A 21503-nucleotide genomic window follows, 5' to 3' on the forward strand; every position below is an offset into this window, starting at 1 on the left:
ATGATTATTCCATAATAGCCCATAATAAATATGTAATGTTGAAGAAGAGAGTTGTATCGGAGTGATTAGGAACTACTATTCACTCACAGTTATTATAGAGGTTGGGATTACTGTTTTTGCTGTTGATGTTGCTAAAAACAGTTCCAAAGTTCTATTCCCACAGTTTGAATCTGTAGTATCACATATTGATATTATTACAAAAACAATTACATTTTAAAATGTTACATTTGCCTAGCATATCCATAACATTCTTACATTTTACTTCCTTTTTTTTCTCAGTGGTAAATGATACTGTGGAACTGATAGTGATTATTGTGTTATTTAACGATTTCATATTCTAATCAGAATGTTCAATAAAAAGAGAACCATTAAAAAGAAAAAAAAAGCAAAACTACATATTGGCTTCAAATTGTGCCTTTCTAATTTTAGATAAACTTTACATGACACTGTTATTTATGAGAAAGTTTAACAGCACAGAGTATTTTGGATAGTAAATATCACTAAAGACCTTATTCTGTCTGTGACAATTAGTAGACTATTTACTGACTCTAATAAGAAGAAATAATGTTACTATACCCTTGTTTTGGTAAATAATTAAGATACTTCAGAAAAGGTAATCTTAACAAATAGAAATGGCTCTAGTCATTAAATAGCAGGAAGCTAGTCAATAAGCTGTAGCTATAAAAACAAGAGTGCAAATTAAAGTGTTTTGGAATGTCTCTATGTCAAAAGTGTAAAATCTACCTGAAATTAATCCAGCAAGAAAGTTTACATTTATACGGCAATATACTACATCAGAGGATTTAGAGGTGTGCCCACTGGAAGATATTTAAAGTAAGTAAAAAATATATATTATGCTTGCACTGTAGTGGTGGACTTAGTGGTGCTAGTCTGCTGGACTTGATGAACTCATTTTCACTACAGTGAAATATAAGTAATGGAAGAGATAAGAACAACATAAGCTTTGCCAAAATGTGAGGTGAAATTTTTTTTTTATTTAATAATTTAGAAAAAAAAGTAAATAATATATTAATATTAAAGATAATCAAGGAATAGACTGTACCATTCACTTTGCATAAATAATATAAGTAGAATGGATAAAAAAATGTGGAAATATACCAATTTTTCTATCTGTAGTGAAAAACTTTGGTATTGTCAATTATTTAGAAACTCAGACTTTTATTATTTAAATAGTTCCGATTTTAACAACTACATGTACGAATAATTAAATTTAATCCAGTTTTCTATTTATGACTGCCATTGGTGGTGAAAGTCATACTTTTTAATATGCTCAAAGCCATGGGAGAAGATCTTTTTCATCCCAAAATAAAGTGCCTAAAATGAATTATTATCAAGAAAATGATTTCTGTATATGCACATTAAAAAGTACCTTTACCATGATGTTTGCAAAAAGCATAACCACAATATATCATAAGCTTCACATCAAATCAAGACATAAGAGAAAATTAAAAATGTATATGAATGGAAAATTGTATACATTATGGTATAAAATAGAAAGATCATGTGAAACACAAATGATGTATTAATTTTAATAAAATTTTGGATTTCACATTATCTGAATTTCAGTAGAAACATTGATATGATGTGAAATAGTTCTTGATTTAGGTTGAAAAAGACATAACATGGTACAAAAGCTGTAAATATAGTAAGAAACTGTTTAGGAATATGATGATAGACAAAAGTACTGAAAGGAAAATATAGAGTTGGAAGGCAACTGGCAGAATTTCTTAAAGTTCAGTCTCAGACCATATATATTTAGTATTCAGAATGGTAGCAGAAGAGTATGCTTATGATACTGCTGTTATTACAAGGAAGGATCTGAATAATACAGAGGAAAAATGTGAATTGGAGAACATAGGTAAAAGGAACACAAATGATTCAAATGTATATAATGAAAAAAGAAACAAGCCTTTCCATTACAAAATGAAAATCTAATAATTGAAACCTTTACTAAATGCAAGGTCAAATGTTTTAGTTCATGTTAGGACATGACTTGTCTCCCTGTGCCTAGTTAGCTTACAAGTATAGATGTAAACTACCAGCACAAGAATAATAGAATACATGTAGTATAGAAATCTGTGAAAATATACAAGGACATAGAAAAAGACTTCTGGGAGAACTAGGAAACCTAGTGGGCTTAAAAATGAGATAGGTCTTTTATAAAGGTAGTTTTAGCATGTTTGCCACAATGGGAGATATAGAACAAGTTCAGTTAGCTTCAGTACCTATCTATTCCTTTGGGCACCTGAAGAAATCTTCAAAAACTCTTCAAAAAAAAACCTCTTCATCTTCAAAAACAGGAAAGTTTCATAGTTCTTGTAAATATTGTAGTGAATACTGCTAATAAACTTCTAGATATGAAAAAGAGAGCCTTGAGCTATGCAAGATAAAGCTTGAAGACCCCGAGTCTTGCTGTGTTTGTGTAAAAACTCCTGAGGGAAACCAGATGCAATTTTGTAATACAAGATAACAGTGATACTACAGGGAGTTTTTGCTCATGCTTTGTATGTGTTTGTACTACATCACTGAGCCAATGGATAACTAAGCTGCTCAGTTACCTGAACGACAAAGGGCCACATGGCACCCCTTGCAGTTTTGTACCTTCATATCTTGACAGAGCTTTTCATCAGGCCAGACAGTGAATAATGTGATATTGAATCAGACACATAAGTTTTGTTCTGATTAGATCCACCCCCCCCCCTTGTTTTTAATCCTGAGTCCTTAAATATTACTTTTATTTCTTCATTTAGAAGAAATAATAGGTAATTATACTCTCTAAAATACATCCTTACACTCATGAAGTCCTGTTGATCATTTCATAATGAAAGCTGAGCACCTTGGAGTTTAGGTTAACCTGAAAAATTAATAAGTTGTAATATTACTTGAACATTTCAGAAAATTATTTTCTGCTCCTGTCAGCTGGTCCATCTGAATTAGATCCTGAGAAATTCAGTTTGAGCTGCCTTCACTGATATGTTGAAGATGAATTTCTCATCACAATATGTAAAAGTTTATTAAAATTTATTTGATTAATGTTATTGGTATACAAGCAATGCTCTAAACTCATTCACTCCTTATGGTATTCCACAGAGAAGGAGAATAACAGGAATAAGGATACTGGGAACAACGTTCATGTGAGAGTAGTGTTACAGGAATGGTCTTCAGAAGGTCTGTTGAACAAACATGGGTTCTTCTCTGCTACTGAATATAGGAGGGCCAGGCCAGAGCTCACAACTGCAGGCCTGATCACAGCTTCGCTTGTGTATATAAGGCAAAAGAAAAAGTGAGAAGTCCAAGAGACAAGAACATTAATCTGCTTTTTGTTGTTTTGGTCATCAGCTTTGTAGACTCAAGGCTCTGGTTTTGTGTTTCCTCTTCTGACATTTTTCCCTTTCTAGCACAGGATGCTGGATGCTGTGCTAACCTGCAGGCAGATGCCATCACAGATCTGGTGAAGTATCCCATCTAGGGACATGCATCCATCAGTCTGAGGGATGGAACTGAGCCTAATGTCTCTTGGCTTTTCTCAGGAATGAAAGCTGGAGGTGCTTTGATTTGGAAGATCTTATGGAAAACAATTCCACTTTCTTTACCTACAGGATGATGCAAGAAGGATTCCTTGTCATTTTCCTTTTGATATATTTCTTCTGCGTGTTTTCTTTTTTTTTCTGTTTATTTTGTTGGTTGGTTGTTGTTGTAGTTGTTTTTTTTCCCACAGAAAGGAATTATCTGTCATGGCTCTTTGCTGAATTCCTAAAATCTTAACTATATTCAATTATTCATGCTGATATTCTTAACTTAAAATGAAAGCTCATGTACTGAATTTAGGGAAGTGAGTAAAACTCTCTTCTAGAGTCAAAATAAGAAGTAAATGCTTATTATGTGACTGACCAAGAGGTCCTGACTGAGGACACATCCAGCAAAGGAATTAAAGCAGGAAAATATAAATGTTTCTCAAACTTGCTTATGGTTTTGCTTTTTTGTATATTTGTTTGTGTTAGATCACATGGAAATCTTCAAGGCTGAATATTTCAGAAAAAAAATGGACTGGTTCTGTTGAGAAATAGAGACCCAGTTACTAACTATTCATTTTCCTATCCTATATTGAAATTCAAGATTCCCTCTCTGAATGTCAGATCAATTCAATTACTGTAATTCCTTGCTTTATTATTGTCATCCCAAAGTGCAGCAGATTAAATGTTTCCTTACAGCATGATTATAGCACAGGGAAAGGCAATATATTTTGGACACTGCACACAGCATTTTGAGAAGTTACAATGCTTCATCTTTACTTTGATTAAGGGATATTATAGGAATCATTTAAGATGTTTTCCTTTTTTCTTCTGTCAGCATGATCTCAGGAAGATACCAATAGATTCAATATAATGACAAGATATTAAGAACAGAATAAGATCATAGCATCAGTGACCATTATGGGGAAACTAATGAACCTATCAAACTTATCATTAGTTTAAGACACACAGAATAAAGCATGACATTGGACTGAACCACAGAATGTATTATATGACCACAAATTATATGATCCTCATCCTATCTGAATCCATATAAAACGTTATTTCATCTCCATAAACTTTCAAACAGTCATAACATACCTTTTTCCTAAATACATAACTTCGTGGGTTTTATTTTTGTTATTATTATTATTTTTTTGCAGAACACTTACATTCTTAATATCTAATATCAGTAAAACTACAGTGAATAATTTCAGGATAGGTAAGAAATATATTTTCTTCGTATTAAAAAAATACCTATCTCTACTCCATTTGTTGAAAACAATTTTTAAAATTATCAGGAAATACTTAGCCTTTCTATTCTGAGCAATATATAACCACCCTTAGTGAACACTATGAAGAGGAAATGGTTTCAACATTTATAGAAAATGTAAAGGCTGCCAACCAACATTTTGTGTACATCACAAATTATGTATCCCACTGCAATCTTTTCTGACAACAAGGTAATTGCTTCAATAATACAAAAACTAGAAAATAGCTTTTGCTGCACAAATCTTAATAGTACATAAAACAGAAAGTAGGGTGTAACTGTGGAACAGAAAATGATTTTATAGGAAATACATTTCCTCATAGCACATTTCTTTCAGTATTGGATTCAGAAGAACATTTCATTTATCCATAGATTTTTTTTACACTTCTTTTCTTTTTTTCTTCTTTTTCTCTTCTTTTTTTATTCTTTTGCTCTTCTTTTTACCTGAAAAGTTTCATATATGTATATCATATTCATTAGAATGTCTCATTCTAGATGAATACCGTTTTGAATCACATCAGAAATGCTTATTTTCTTTAGAAGTAAATAAAAAAGAAGATCAAAAAGAGCTGCAAACATTAAAAAACTGACATCAAAGAGGATGAAAAATGTACAGTCCACATCACAGAAAATGTATAGGGCAGCAGTGCCAGAACAATCCCTGTAACATGATCAGAGAAAGGAGAGTAGCTAAATATCTTACTGATGCAGTGTGTTCACTGAGAAAAATGTATCATTTTAATACAGACAGTTCCATAAGGAAATTTCTTTTTTGTAGCCCTGTTAGGTGAGCCACCAAAACATATTTTTTACAAAGTTATTTGATATGCTTCCCCATTACATATATATAAATTACATATATATAAAAGATAGGACCTTAGCCTGTTCTTCAAGATCAGATCAACACTTTAGAAATGCAATGAGGATCATTAGGCCAAGGAAGAAATTCTACCATCCGAGCTCACCTTTTTACTGAGCAAGTGAACTACACCAGAAAGGTGGACAGATGCTATTATTGCATTCAAGCCTATCTCTATATCTTGTCTTGGGGAACTTTTCAATAGTATTTAGATAGTAAAGTGGAAAATCCAGAGGATTTCCTTAGCTCAAGTCTTAGTTTGATACATGAAAATTTTGTGACCCTTTCCCAATGCACTAAGTGAGAATACAATTGTTTACTGTGGTTCAACAACATACCTCAGCAAATCTATGTATTTACCCAGATAAATATCCAGCCACCAAAGGATGCTGGACATCTATGAAGTGCTCACTTATTTCAAAATGCAAAATAGAACTTGACTATGGCAACAAAACTGAGCAGCCCTAAGCCAGTGGTGTGAACCTTTTCCATTCCCCTGCTTCATTAAAGGATGCCCACCCCAGAGAGAGGGCAGGGAGGACCGCCCTACACTACAGGTTCTCTGGTTGAGATCATCAAAAGGTCAGGGCTACATAGCATGCTATGAGTTGCATGGAGATAGAAACACAGACATAGGGCCAATGGTAACGACACAGATAAAGAGAGAGAGAATTCTAGTACCTCAAACAGTAAATACTTCATAAGATTGACTGAGCACACTGGTTAGGTATCATTCAATCTGAGCTGGAAAAAAGGCACTCAAAAGCAAGGAAGAGAATGAACACACTATTTATTTCTGAAGCAAAGCTGATCAAGGAGGATGAAAAGTGGGAGGAGGGAGGAGGTCATTTAGAAACATAAAAGATTTAAAAAAAAAATCATAAGGGATCCTGTCACAGTTTCCTGCACCCATCATCAGAGATAAGACATTGATGTAGCATGACACAAATAAAGAAGTACAACAATAATAATCTCTTAATCTTGTTCAGTTTTTCATGTTCCCCATAAGTGTCATACCTTTTTGTGAGTATTAAGGTAGAATAAGGGAAGCAAATGACAGTTTCAGATGGAGTGTTTTTGATAAATACAAGTTGTTACAGTGGAGGTTTATTGTTTCAATTTTTCTTAATACAGAACCCACTGCTGCTCCTATCGATGTCAAAGCTACGAGTTTGTCTGTATCAGAGATTCTTGTTGCGTGGAAACATATTAAAGAAAGTCTAGGAAGACCACAGGGATTTGAGGTATGAACACAGAATATCATAATGAGAAGTCTTGTTGATTTTGCTAGCAATGCATTCTGTTAACGTGTGAAGTAGTTTAACTTCAACAGAAAATATACTCATTTTAGCATACACATAACTAGCTGTAGAACAACAGTCACAGCTGTAGCACTGGCACATCTTTTATTTATTTGTGCTTAAAAACTGTTCAACACCAGTTCCCATAGCATCTCTTTGACACTTCAAAAAGAGCTGAAAGAACCACAAGTGACCCAGCATGCCACGTTCACAGGCTGGGGAAGATTAGGTATTGACTGTTTCCAGCTCCCAGTGACCAGTTCAAATTTGTTATTTACTGAGAGCAACCAAGATACAAAAAAGCAGCCTTTGAAATCCCTGTGCTCTCATCCAGCAGCAGCCGGGGGACATCTGCTGGGCAGATCACAAAAGGTCGGATGGCAGGATGGGAAGCAGTAGCAGCACTGTCCATAAACAAAGGGAGGGCTTGGAGACAGCCCTCTGTGACCTGGGACTTGAAACTGGTGGCGTTGGATCATCTCAATCCTTTGCATCCAATTGTATCTTCAGACCCAGTTTACATTCCAAATCTCAAGGAATATACTGAATCTAGGAATAAATCCGTCTGTTGGGGCTACTGTGATTCATTCTAACCTTGTGATTCAGCTTACGCTGCTGCTCAAGAAATAACCCACCTAGACTCAATTTACTGATTTGGCAGTGCAGGTTATCTAACCAGTTTTAGTCATTTTGAGAGTGCTGACCTTTTCCTTCTTGTATGCAATAACAAAGAAAAGACAATAAACAAGTAGATCTGAGGCAGATATCAATGTAATGGATACTTGAAGACTGACAAGTTGAAACCAAATATAAGTTACAGTACAGCAATTAGCATTATTAATATCATTGAATAATATTTTTACTCTCAAAGTGCATGCATCCTGAATATTTTGTATCACAAGCTGTCAGAATTTAATATAGCTCTTAAACTCAGCTCCTGTGTAGTGTTTATTTTTATGTTAAATCTTGAAAAAATATATATTTTCCTCCAGAAAGTCCTTAAAAAATTATTAGCAAGGAACACTCTGAGCTATAACTTTTTATATCCTTCATGTTCTTGTTATTAACATTTGGAAAAACCGTAATAGCTCTAATATTCACTAAGAAATACAGATTTGTCTTCATCTCTGTCTTACATTCAAAGGATGTCCCCATTTCAAATATTCTGAAAAAAATAATTCAAAACTTTTATTTGTCCTTCCAGATTATATATATGGTATTTTAAATTGTGAGGAAAAATAGCCTCTGAGACCATTATACATTAAAATAGCTTTACAGTATATTACTTCATTTCCTTTGTCCAGATCAAGTATGAATTAAGTAATTGAATTAGAAGATTTTTGAATGAGGAATGGGCATCTGGTTTCAGTAACAAGTACTAATTTCTCACATCTTCTTCAGTGACTCTTTGAGTCCTCATCATATAAGCCATGATCCAAAACTATTATATTCAGTCCCCAGACAATTTACCTGCAGAACTGTTATAGTCCTATCGTTAAGTATACAACTCCTGCAACAATTTTGGACTTAAATACTCAAAAGAGAAACTGACTGTCACCTTATATTCTGTTGGCCAGTGAAGAACTGGGGCAGATTTGCTCTCCAGACCTTAAAAGGATCCTGTCATGCTGCAAAGAGACTTCATAGAATCATAGAATGGCTTAGGTTGAAAGGGATCTTAAAGATCATCAAACTCTTGTTTCTATTGTGTAATCCTAATGGTTTTGGTTCTATTAGGTAACCCTAATTGGTTACCAATCCATAGATCAGATCAGACTTAGCCCATTCCTAGGAGGTCCCAATGTTACTCTGAGTCATGATGATACCATTTGATCCTGCTATACTTCTCCTTAGAGAGCAGTGCCACCCTCACCCTCCTCAGACCTTTTCAGATAACCACTAAGAGACTCCTGGCAGGGAAGCATGCTTCCATCTCCAGAAATCACAGCCTCCTCTACAGTTCAGTCTCTATATTTTAGTTGTAACAGTCTGCCGAGCTATGTTTTAGTCTTGTGATCCAACAGCACACTATCACAGTGTGTACCCTCAACAGCATGTCTGGTCAAGAGGTGGGATCAGACAACCAACACCAATGGCCTTTGAGAGTAAAAACAAGTGCTCCACCAGAGCTACCATATTGGACAGCCATGGACAACCATGTCTAGTAGAGCACATTTACTGCACAGTTTAAACACAGTTACTTTACTCTTTTTTTCTACATGATTTTCTGTAGATTCTTGCTACTTAGATATTCCATTATTACAGTTTGTGCAGGCTGTGACCATGACAAAAACCCCCACAGGACTCTCAGTTGCCTGAATTTCTTCCCTACATACACTTTCATGATGAACTCTGCAAACTCTGTCAGTTCACACTCACTTTTCTTCAGCCCTGTTCTTTTATGTTAGAAGTATTTTTACTCCTTTGCATATAGCTTGCTTCATGAAGCAAAATTGATACCTGACTACTTACCTTAAGAACTTCTATGTATAAGGAGAATAAAATTATATCCGATATTTTCACTTTATACGTATTGTCTCTGTCCACGCTGAAGTGTTGTGCTTGTTACTAACCTCTGTCTTCAATTTCCAGGCCAGGCTTTTATCCTCTGGTATAACTTATTCACTGCACCTTGTCTTTTTCTCTTTAAAAAGATGATTTTTTTTTTTATCTCCCTCTCAGGTATTTTGACGTCTTTAAATTACACCTACTATTTCTACCCTTATCCTCATTCCATCGATCACATTGATTCTCAAAATGTTCTTTGAGCTTTTTCTTACATCATTTTACAATAAAACAGATATATTTTTTTCAGATGAAAATGTTTTCTCTAGAAATTTATTCTTTAATAACTTGAATGTATTTTGCTTTCATAATTACTTGCCTCAAATCAGTTCCCTTAGCTCTACTGACGAGTCCTAGTAATAGTTGGCTCTGACAGACAGAACAGTGGACTCTTCAGTTCAGAGGTGATCTTCCTGTGTTTGAAAGTATTTAGACCCACGGTGTGCAGCATTTTCCAATACCAATGGTAGCACTTAATTGCTTTACTGCCCTCACTGACTTCTTAGGAATGAATATGAAGGTTGTTATTGATATTGTAGTCATTAACATTGAACTTTATTAACATTTCAGCTTTTCACTGCTGTACACTAGTTTCAGGATTCTAGTGTGAAGATTACAGTGTAAATATTTAAAGCAAAGGATCTGTAGTTTACACAACACAAATATGAAATATAAAAATATGTCCCTGCTTCTCCATGAAGGAATTAGAGCCTTCTTCTGAGGCTGCTACTTTTATTTGAAAATAGGGATAACCTTTTTTGCCCTCTTTGTTCATGGTCATTTTAGTCAGAATTTCTTTGCTTGCTTTCTGACAGAGTGATAGTTCAGGGAATAGTATTTGCTCTTCTCACTCCCATTCCCAGAAACAATGATGTTCACAGCCACCTTTACTCAATAAACAGAAGAGTAGATAGTGCTCCCCTGAATGAGTCAGCAGGACAGAACACAATCCAAGGATGATATTGCTAGAGTTTTCAGTTCTATTGTGGGAAAAGATTTCATCAGAAAGGAGATAATAGCGGAAAGGATCGGTATAGTGAGTCAGTGCATTACAGAATCCATTTTGGAACTCTAAGTCCACTGTATCAGACCAATTTTGCTTACATACTGACAGTATCTATTTAAACCACTCCTTTGGTGCAAAAGGAAGGATCCTGTATAGCAGAAAAATCTTCTTCCCATCATGATTCACTTTCTTCAGCTTTGGTGAACAGTATTTTAAGCTAAAAATTGTTTTTTAAGGTTTTATCATACGTAGGACAGTGCAGAACACAGCCTGTAACTCCAAACAAAAACAAACAAACAAAAAAAAAACAGTTACTTTGATAAAAAGATGAATGATTTCTTTTTTGTTAACAGTTTTCCCCTAGTATAGAATTATTGTGGACTGTGATCACTAAAGCAGGGGTCACAGCATCCTATGCAAAATAATGTCTCTAGCCAGTCTGTACTCATGTCTCAATTTGTATTCTGCCTGTGGTCACCTCGGCAGAGACAACCACCTACACACTCTTCAAATTTCCTGGCCTTTTAGCAGTAGTATTATAAAAGGGGGAGGTGTTATTTTTCTAGTGGTTGAATGCTTGAGCTCTAATCAACAAAAGTGACAGAGTATTTACTACGTACAGACAAGTTTGAAGTGACCCAGTTTCACTGCAGCCCTGTTTGCACTTTGTACTAAGGAGTAATGAAAGGCACAGTAACTTGTGCAATTGCACATTGTCATCCCTGAAAGGCATCCGCTGCATAAACTGTTATGTCACATGAGTTTTATGCAAGGTTTGCAGTGCTCATTTGCATCTTCCAAAGCACATATTATTCCTGACTTCAGTACAGATTTGTCAGCTGTCCGCTCAACCTTACTAAATATGTGCCAGCTGCACTCTGATGAAGTAGAAGTAGCTTGAAAACTTTGTCAGAAGGGTAGAAAAATACAGTGTGTGGTTAATACTTACTGTTTCAAATCCATAACCTGAAGGTTATAAAACCTATTTCAGCCTTAGGCAATATTTTCTTTGTCACTCACTGATAGGAAAGGGAAAGGGAAAGAAGTACTGTCTAGAATAACATATTTTATATTTTATTTATTCTTTACCAGATAATATTAAGTATAGAACTTAAATCTCACATCTTTGCCATTTGAATTCCCCCAGTTCTGGATGGATCTTGACTAAGTTAATCAAAAGAGTATCTTGCAATCAAAATGGATAAAAAACAGAAAATCTTGAACCTCATTTTCAGAGAGGGTTTCTTCATTTACAAGCTTGTTCGTATCATATGTTGTCCTTTGAAAGAGAAATATCCAAGAGTTTTTTGCTGTTTCTTAGATGTCCTTTGTTTATGCAGATAATTATATATATTTATTCAGAAAATAACATCTACACTGTTTTGGAAATATATATATATTTTAATTTACTCAGGTATTATTCAAGGTAGATTAGAAAGGTTATATCAGTGTTTTTACCAAAGGCTAGTAAGGCAAGACAAAAAAGGAGGAATTAGAGTTTTATCAGCCTGAATACCAATTTACAAGGCTTTGCTTTTGGAATGAATGAATTTTCCCGAACAAGCAATAAACAACTGGGAAGCTTTAAATATATCAATTTAGCTTATAAAATTACTCAAATCCCTCTAAAATCCTGAAGCCTATAAACATTTCTCACAGCATTCCAACAGCTTTTCAAGTTCTTAAGATACAGATCACACTCTAGATCTCTCACGAGGGCCTTAGGAGATCCATGCTTTTTACAGTGTCTGTGTCATGAATAATTTCCTACAACTGCTGTTTTCTATTACCCAGAATCAGGAGCCTAAAAATTTATTGATTTTTCATAATTTGACTAGATATTTAATGATATTTCTCAATGTTCTGGTATATGAGTCTTCATCTTAGGTGCATGCAGGAATATGTGGGAGATGAGTGTCTGAAAAAAGAGGATACAAGGTATTCTGGGGAAGACCCAAAGCCTGAGCTTACTGAACATTGTTTTCTTTCTCCTTTTCAGTCAGCAATCATTATGATGATAGGCAAGCAACTGAGGTTAATTATCATTTTTGAGGAACATCATCTTGTTCCAAAAATACACCAATATTTTGAGGTGATGCAGAAAGCTGCAGTAGATGATACACTTTTCCTGTTCTAAGTGCTTGGTTTTACTGCTGCTTTTGTGCTGGAACTATTAGCAGGACTGCACAGTGCATCAGCTCAAGGAGCCAAAAGATTTTCTGCAAATGATAAGACCAAGTTTTATGAAATCTGAATCTTGGTTTCTCTTTTTCAGGACTAGCAGCAGTTCTTTCAGCTCACTTTTCTTTCCTTCTTCCCAGCATTTTTTGTACTTTCATATCTCTCCAAGGTCATTTTCCGTTACACTGGAACAGGTGTTGATGAATCAGATAGACCAGGAAATTTTCTGTGTTTTATACAGCCTGCAAGAAATCTCTCTATTCATCCTACCTACTTTAAGCCCTTATTTGGGATGCTTTATTTGAAACTTTGGTCAACAGAAAGAATATCCAGACTGTAACTCTTACTGTACTGAATTTAGAAAAGAGTACCTGCAGTTAGTTCTGATGAAGTTATACTGAAGTGCTATCATGAACGTCATATAAACAAGTTGGGGAGAAGACTGTTATTTAAGATATCTATAAATCTAAGACTTTAAGCAAGTTTTCTATGAGCATTAGAGTTTCAAAACTGTTAAGATAGAAATATCTATATTGTGATAAATTACTTTCCAGGAGTTTTTAATAAACTGTCAGGACAAAGCAAAAGACAATGTGTTCCTGCATCTCCTCAGTTGTTCAATTATTATTTCCTTCTCTCCATTACAAAGATCTGTTTCATAGGAACCAGATATGAAAACTTTCTCTAGGTGAAAGCAAAAGAACAGCAAAATTTTAAAACCTCACAAGCAGTAATGTATCGAACAAACCAAATGGTTTTTCCTTCACTGTTTTTTCTTTTTCTTACCTTTTCTAAAATATGAACTAAACATTTGTGATTTGGAACAAGGTATTTTGGAATAGGTGATTTGGAACCTCTGGAATAGGTTGCCTACAGAGGTTGTGAAGTCCCCTTCTGTGGTGATATTGAAGACCTGTCTGGTCACCTACCTGTGTGACTATTATAGGGTACCTGCTTTAACAGTGGAGTTGCATTCAGTAATCTCTTGAAGTCCATTCCAAACCCTGCGATTCTGTGATTCTGCAGTTTATGCTGTATGTTATACTAATATTCAAAGTTATCTTAAAAAAAAAAAAAACAACACCTGGTAAATCCATTTTGACCAACAAAGGCTATGGAAAATAGCAAGGGTAATTTTTTTTATTTTTTTTTAATGGCACATATAACTATAGATAAACAAATCCTCTGTTTTAAGAAACCTGTCCAACAATTTTTAAGATCAGCAGTATCTTCATCCTGGTACAAACCAATGTAAGTTTTCCCACCTGTTGAAATTCATTTGAGGTTTTTTTTAATCATTTTTTCCTTGAGCTCCTTCAGCTGTTAACAAACAGTTGCGTTCATAGAGAGAAAGACAGAAACCTATTTTGAGATCAAAGCCCAGACTCACTCGGTAAAGCTTTAAGGGAGAAGGAGAATTTGAAATGCACGGACAAGGCTTGGCTCAAATTTGAAAGGCTTTGAAGTACAGGAGTTAGTGAAATAGAAGCATTGCCACTTGTGTTTCATGTTTTTGCTGGTTAATAATGTATATATATATTAATTCCCCAAAATACAGCCCTATGCCAAGGAACAAATCCTTTGTCATGTGGTATAGCAGTAGTAAGGGAGTATGCCATGATTATTTTTGCAGTGTTAACATACAGAAATAAAATTAGCTTCAGTACCATATAAGCTGCGATGGAGAACAGCAATATCTGGAAAATCATGTTTTCACAACAAAACTAAGCAGCAGTACAAAACCTGGGCTTGGTCTACTGTCTTGTACACTGGGACATGCTGTGCTCTGAATTAGCTACCACAGTGATACATACTGAGCAACTTCAGTTCTTTTTCCTTGCTTTCTTAGTGTAAGAATTTCACTGTCTGTTGCATTTCCACCCCTGCCACTCACTGTCCACTCACTTGTGTAATCTTGGGCAAGCCACTTTTCCTTTCTGATAATTTCTCTTTTAGATCTTTGGCAGAGTTGACTAACTGGATAATACCATCTCCAGGACAACAGCTCTCTCAGTATCCATTCATACATTGATTAATATTACGCGACTCTCAGTATTATAGTGCTGTGTCTGTAAAGATGCATTAGAAGTAAAATTAATGCATATAACTGCCAAGCAGATAATAACTAGATGTTAAGTTCTACCATGTAAATGAGTGGTTGTTAATTCTTTTTTCCCTCAAAGAAAGATGTGAGTAGGTGCTGCTACAAATACTATCAGTATTACTTAAGCATTCAGGTTGTGAAATACCTGTGTATTTCAGAATCACATGTATTTCAACAACTGTTGAACATAGCTAGATTTGCTATCTTATCTGTAGTCAAAGTATGAATTAATGCAATTTGTACATAAATTTTACAATTAAAGAAGTTGATGATTGTGCTACATGCTCCATCAAAGGGAACACAGCCAGTTTACTCCAGTGAAGATATGACCTCAAAAGACCTCAGGTCTTTCTGGATATTTGTACATTTTTTGATGACTGCCATAGCACAGTTATAAAAGATCAATATTATACTCATTGGTCTTATTTTTTCTGTGAATCTCTTGAGATTTTACTTCATTATTTTCTGGGATATATTCTCAAAAGTGTTGTATTTCCCATGACCTTTTTCTCAGAGGAAAATTTATCCAGATATAATATGAATAACTTATTATGAAACAACAGATTTCAAAGAAAAGGTCAAAGTGTGGAATAAGTGCAAGTAGGTCTCATCATGAAAAATGGTAAGCTGAATATAGCTGCTTGAATGGTACATTAGTGACATCTTCTGTTAGGGAAAATAGTGCCCTGTGAGAACTACCTTACTAGTGGAGGTCACCTAGATGCATTAGCAAAAGACATTAATATGTTTTTTTCCAGTTAAGCCTTGCAAATATCTGTCTCTGAGGAAAGAGACTTGACAAATTCATAGCTCAATATTAGACCTTTGAAATTATAATATATTCAACACAAACACCAGAATTATGGACCACAAACTACCAAATTAAGTTTGTTATGACTGAAAAGAAAGATGTCATCAATTTATGATTTCATTATCAGTATTCCACATCATAACATCATGTGAGGCACTGGGAGTTAAAGAGTTAATGCTCCAGCTCCATGGTCTGCTGAATTTCCAGGTAACTGGTTCTCAGAAGAGAAGAAGAAATACACACCCCAGAGGACTTTGCATTCCCCTTTTCCATTCAGAGGGAAAGATAAAACCACACACAAATTCTGAGACTCACCCTTTTGCTGATCATCTCAGCAGTGGAGGTTCCTTAATTGTCTCGCCTTCAGCTTTAGAGTAAGGCCTTCGGTGTTTGGACACACTCTATCACTTTATTTGATTTAATTGCTTCAATTCTAATTATACTGTATTATATTGTGTTATTTTGTATTCCGATATCTTATTTAGTAAATTAGTTTTCCTCCTCAGATCATTGCTGCTGTTTTGTTTACAGGTCCATCTCCCTACACTTCCCCTTTCCTCCCCACTCTCCCTTTTCCTGGGGTGTGGATCTGTGTTTCCCCAGCTGCATTAGTGACAGAACCAGACTGAACCAGTGCATAAAATGTTGACAAAAGGACAGATATATCAAATATCAAAACTACATTTAAAGAAACTTGTCTATATCCAAGAACTAAAACTGAATACATTTCCTTCTTTTTATTCAGATAAGATTTTCCAGTTCAGTGTAAGATTTCCTCTGGTATTTTGTCATTTCCTGATCATTACATTGATAAAAAACCTTGCAGCTCTGAGCTCCAGAACTAGGAAGTGAATATTGCTCATTCCATCTTTGAACTGATATGATCTGAGTGTTCTGGGCTGAAGATAGATACTTCTTGTAACTTAAAAATGATTGAGCTCCTCTTGAATTCCCTGAAATACTTTTGATTTCCTTCCAGCATTCATCTTCTAATCTTTGATCTTGCTAGTCATATCTTCCGTCAGTGCACAGAAATTCAACATGCTTTAGATAATTCCATGATCTGATTCTCACCACTTTAGACAAAAAAAAAAAAAGATCAGACAGTAGGCAGAACTGGCAAATAAACGTACCACAGGAAAATATGCAAATCTTGAGCATCCCAAATGCGTGCATTAATCTTTTCTTTGATCATTTGTTGGCAGATTGGTTACTGGAAAGACATGGAACAGGAAGAAGCAGCAGAAAAGGTGAAAACTGCAGGAAATGAGTCGTCTCTCCTTCTGACAGGGTTAGAAGGAAACACATTATATCATCTAACTGTGCGGGCATACAACGCTGCAGGGTATGGACCACCTAGCACAGCTGTGCGTGTAGCAACCAAGAAGTCCCGTAAGTGATTTCAGTAACTTGGCTCAAAGGAAGAAGCAGTAAGGAAGCAAACTGCCCTCTTCAATCTCCCTTTAGTAAGATAATATAACAACCAGGAATCACGTATAGTTCTGACAAGTGGCTTTGCTTCTATGCATAGATGTGAATTCATATGTTTTTTACCTTCGTAACAAAGATTATTTTCCTAATATATAATGTATTTTTTATAGAGATAAAACAGTTCCAGTTTGTAAGTTCTGAAAAATCTATGGGTTGAGTTGGACCAATCTAAATGCTAATTTTTGGAAAAATTATAATGGAAAATAGTGGGAAAAAGAGTAATAGCAAAACTCCTGCTACAGCTGGGAGCCTGTTAACACTTCTAGTTGCAATTATAGTAGAAGATTGACGTAATTCTGTTTTGATTTTAAAGGAACTTTCTAAAAATATATTTCTGTTTATGCTGTTATTTTTTCTTCTCAGCTCCCAGCCAAGCACCAAGTAATGTTATGTGGATACAGGATGGTTCTCATGTGTCTCTTGGATGGGAGCCAGTCAGACCTCTAGCTAATGAATCTGAGGTAATGGGATACAAGGTCAGTGGCTCCCCTTCTTCATAAACTTTCTTTTAAACAATTATTCCTATTCCCTATTTTCTTTTATTTTTTTTTCTTTACAGTTTTCTTGTGTAAGTATACTGTACAGATTATCTGAAATCAGTTTTCACCATAAAAAGCAATAAATAAAATTGAAAAGTGCTAAATGTCCCAATATTTTCTGTGTTAAGACTTTCAAATGGTGATTATACACTGAGTAAGCTCTATATGAGTGTATCACTTCATCATACTTGGCTGAAAACTAGCTATCAATAAGGCTAGTACAATTAATTTCCTATTAACACTTCAATTTAACTGTGTTTACAGTAGGATCTAAAGAAATGCAGAACAATGAGACACCTTACCATGAGATTAGAATTACTATTTTTATGAAACAAAATCAAAAATGTTTATGTATGGGTTTTTTTTTATTATTATGGTATTGATAATCAACAATCATCTGGCATTTAAAATTATGAAGTTCAAACCAGCAAAATTCTGATTAACATTTAAATGACAAATTATAAACAGATGCAGAATTCATTTAAATTTAAAATTTAAAAGAAAAAATATCTGTGTTCGTAGTGAGAATTTTTGGGGTAATCTGAAGCAGACATACGACCATTTCTCTAGACTACAATCTGGTATTCCATTAAATACAAGAAGAAATGTCACAATGAGAATGTAAATTGATTCAGTAAGCCAGGAAGTTTTTTGACCTTTATCAGCATTGCTGAGATTCTAAAAAACTTTGAGTGGGTGCTTTTCCTTTTTACACCTCTTAGACCTTTTCAGTTTTGTCTGTAAACACAAATTCTTATGCTGAAATATCAAAAAGGCAGCTCCAGCATTTCTCCTAATTCACAGAAGCATGTAATGAGTTTCAAAAGAGACTCAGGGATACATCTGAGCTATTTGGCATTGACTTAGCCAGCTAAGGTAAACACAGTAAGGACTTTATTTAGGGCATTTTCTTATGCTTGAATTCATCAAAATTTTGAATATCCATATGAATTTGGGAATAAGAATTTAATCAAATGAAACCCAAAATGCATCTTAAGGAATGTTGGCACTTCGAAAAATAATGTGTAATACCTAACAGGGGAGAAGGCAAGTCCTGTATCTTCACTTCGGATCCTATCCAGTGTCTTTTCACATTCATTAATTGCTAATATACTTGGCTGTTACTATTTGGAAGCCATTTGGTACGGGAGAGGAAGGGGGCAATGAAGGGAGATGTAAAAGCAGATAACTGCTTAAGAAGGGGGCAATGAAGGGAGATGTAAAAGCAGATAACTACCTAACAGGGGAGAAGGCAAGTCCTGTATCTTCACTTCGGATCCTATCCAGTGTCTTTTCACATTCATTAATTGCTAATATACTTGGCTGTTACTATTTGGAAGCCATTTGGTACGGGAGAAGAAGGGGGCAATGAAGGGAGATGTAAAAGCAGATAACTGCTCTCCTTAACAAAATCATGAAACACCTAACATTTCAGTGGTTGTACTATACACACAAAATGTCTGATATGTAACTTGAATGATCTCCACTATTACTATCTACTTTATTGGCTATAGGTGTTACTTAGGCAAGAAGGCCAAAGCACCAGTCAAGTTATAGAAACACAGAAAACTTCTGCAGTGGTAATTCTTCCTGATGTTGGTGTCTACATTATTGAAGTCTGTGCAGTCAGTGAAGGAGGTGATGGGACTTCTAGTCCTCAGATTAGAGTTCCATCTAATGCAGGTAAGGTCACATTTATACTTGGTGGAATGGAAGTTATGACAATTATAACAATGATCATTAAAAAGCAAAGAAAACTCTATTATACTCTTCCTGAAAAAAAATTGTCCCTAGCATTTGTAAAAAGTTATGGATTGCAATATTTATTTCCTACGCTACAACATGTGTATCTAACACCATTTGAGATTCTCAAGAGTGTCTTAGGCATCCAAGTGGAGCTAATGAACAAAATCCCAAATATACAAGAAATCTGTGCCTTTTTAAGGTTATATCTAGAAAACTAAACAAGTTATGGATGTCTAGGTGGGAAATAGGTGTCTCAGATTTCAGTATAGTTACTGGAGAAATAATTCATAGAGACCAGTAGTTAAGCCTAGACTTAAGCTGATTAAGATTCAGCTGATCTTACAGGGAGAATTTAAATGTTTTGTCACAATTTGATATTAAAAGGCAACTGAGATGTTTTAAGATATCTCTAACTTTTAGTCAGAGCTTGTAGATATGATACACGATTTAGAGGATACATACAATGCATCATTGTGAAGGAGGAGGAACATCTAACACTGCTGAAATGTAATCAAGTATTTTAATTTAGGTACTTGAATCCTCTGCTTACCTGTGTCAGAAAATAAGCTGTGTTTCTCTGTGAGGTCAGCTGATTCTTTTGATTAGATATGACAATTGCAGTATCAGTGTAATTATTGTGATGTAACTGAAGAATATAAACTATAACAGTATTACAGTTAAGAAAAAAGTGTAAGGATTAGTGAGAAGAAAATAAATAAATAACATTGTCTTTTGTCAAAGAAAATATGGCATTTTAATTCTACCTTTTTAATAACATTTACTGTTAAACATTCTATATTCTAACATATTCTATTAAGCACTGCTTGTTAGTCCTTCAGGAGTACTATAAAGTGTCAAGGCTTGAAAATTCAATCTATACTTAAAATTTCAACTGTAATTAAGGGAGTCCAGTATGATCTTAAAACATCACTGGTCTACAGGGCAAAAGACCTGGACAAATATCAGTATCAATCACAAGCTTTCATTTTTTCTACCAAAAAGAGTGTTTATATTTGTGACTCAGGGCACCTTCTGCAACCTAATTCTTTATGAATATTAAGGTATAAAACTTACCTATTTTCTATGATTTTTCTATTAATTTGCAGAGCGAATGTGAGAATTCAGAATGTGGGATTCTTTAGAAATAATCTTAAAACCACATTTTATTATGCAAGTGTAGGGAAACTAATTTGGATTTACTCTGCCCAAAAGTTAGACTTTTGTTCATCATTAAAGAAAAAAAAAATTTAGTAAAATTTAGTTTCTTAATGTACTAAGATTTGTTTATTATATCACTTCTTTAATTACTTTCCTTTCAATTTCAGGAGGGAAAGTAACAAGTGCTCAGTCCACCTTACATATGTTCTCTACTTCCTCATCCTCTGTAACTTTGCTTTTGGTACTGATGGTTCCTTCAACTTCATGGTGAAGACTGCAGACTTTGTTGTTGTTGTTATTTATTTGCTTTAGCTTGATGACAACAAGGGATGGAGTTTTATGTCTGTGGAGCAACAGGAAACCCAAGCTAATGCTTAAAGACCCATAGAAATACCTGTGGTGCACTTAGAGGTGTGTTGGAGACACAGTCAAAAGTTCATCAGGTTTTTTTCTCTTAAGTTTTTGTAAAGGTCCTCTGGAGGAGGGGACATTTCTTTGCCCAAAAAATATGCAGATTGTATGTAATAAACTTTTGTAAGCAAATGTAATTTCTGTCAAATGTACTTTACTTTTTTAATATGTTCAATTTTGGTGACCCCTGTTATGTATCATTAGGTGTTTTAGCAGTGATGTCTAGTACAGTACATCTGTTTGGTTTAAAAAAAAAATGAACAACATTCTTTAGAGAACAATATTTGATACAACTTTATCTAACACTTCTTGCATTCTACATGGTTGGCTATTCCTATTGACAAGAGTGCAATGAAAGGGCAATTGATATATGTATGCACTGCAAAAATAAAGAAAAATTGTTATTAAAATGCATAAATATATATGAAAATAGAAAAGCTATATAGACAATACTAGACGGAACATTCAAAAATTGGAAAAATTGATTTGAAAATAAGCCATTTATTTTATTTTGAGGTAAACTGAAAA

At 34.6% G+C, this 21503-nt stretch overlaps 1 protein-coding gene across 1 annotated transcript in view; it reads left to right on the forward strand.

Moving 5' to 3' along the window:
• CNTN5 (contactin 5) overlaps nucleotides 1–21150 on the forward strand; it is a 551533-nt gene extending 530383 nt beyond the window's left edge. Inside the window, exons 21-25 of the mRNA XM_065730018.1 lie at nucleotides 6797–6906; nucleotides 16836–17022; nucleotides 17485–17597; nucleotides 19175–19343; nucleotides 20732–21150. Of these exons, the coding sequence (XP_065586090.1) occupies nucleotides 6797–6906; nucleotides 16836–17022; nucleotides 17485–17597; nucleotides 19175–19343; nucleotides 20732–20835 (683 nt within the window). The 3' untranslated portion in view covers nucleotides 20836–21150. The remainder of the gene's footprint in view (nucleotides 1–6796; nucleotides 6907–16835; nucleotides 17023–17484; nucleotides 17598–19174; nucleotides 19344–20731) is intronic.
• Nucleotides 21151–21503: the final 353 nt, after the last annotated feature.

The sequence above is a fragment of the Cyrtonyx montezumae genome, unplaced genomic scaffold, assembly GCF_038088225.1.
Source record: "Cyrtonyx montezumae isolate F1298 unplaced genomic scaffold, pur_monq_1.0 scaffold_12, whole genome shotgun sequence".
NCBI lineage: Eukaryota > Metazoa > Chordata > Aves > Galliformes > Odontophoridae > Cyrtonyx > Cyrtonyx montezumae.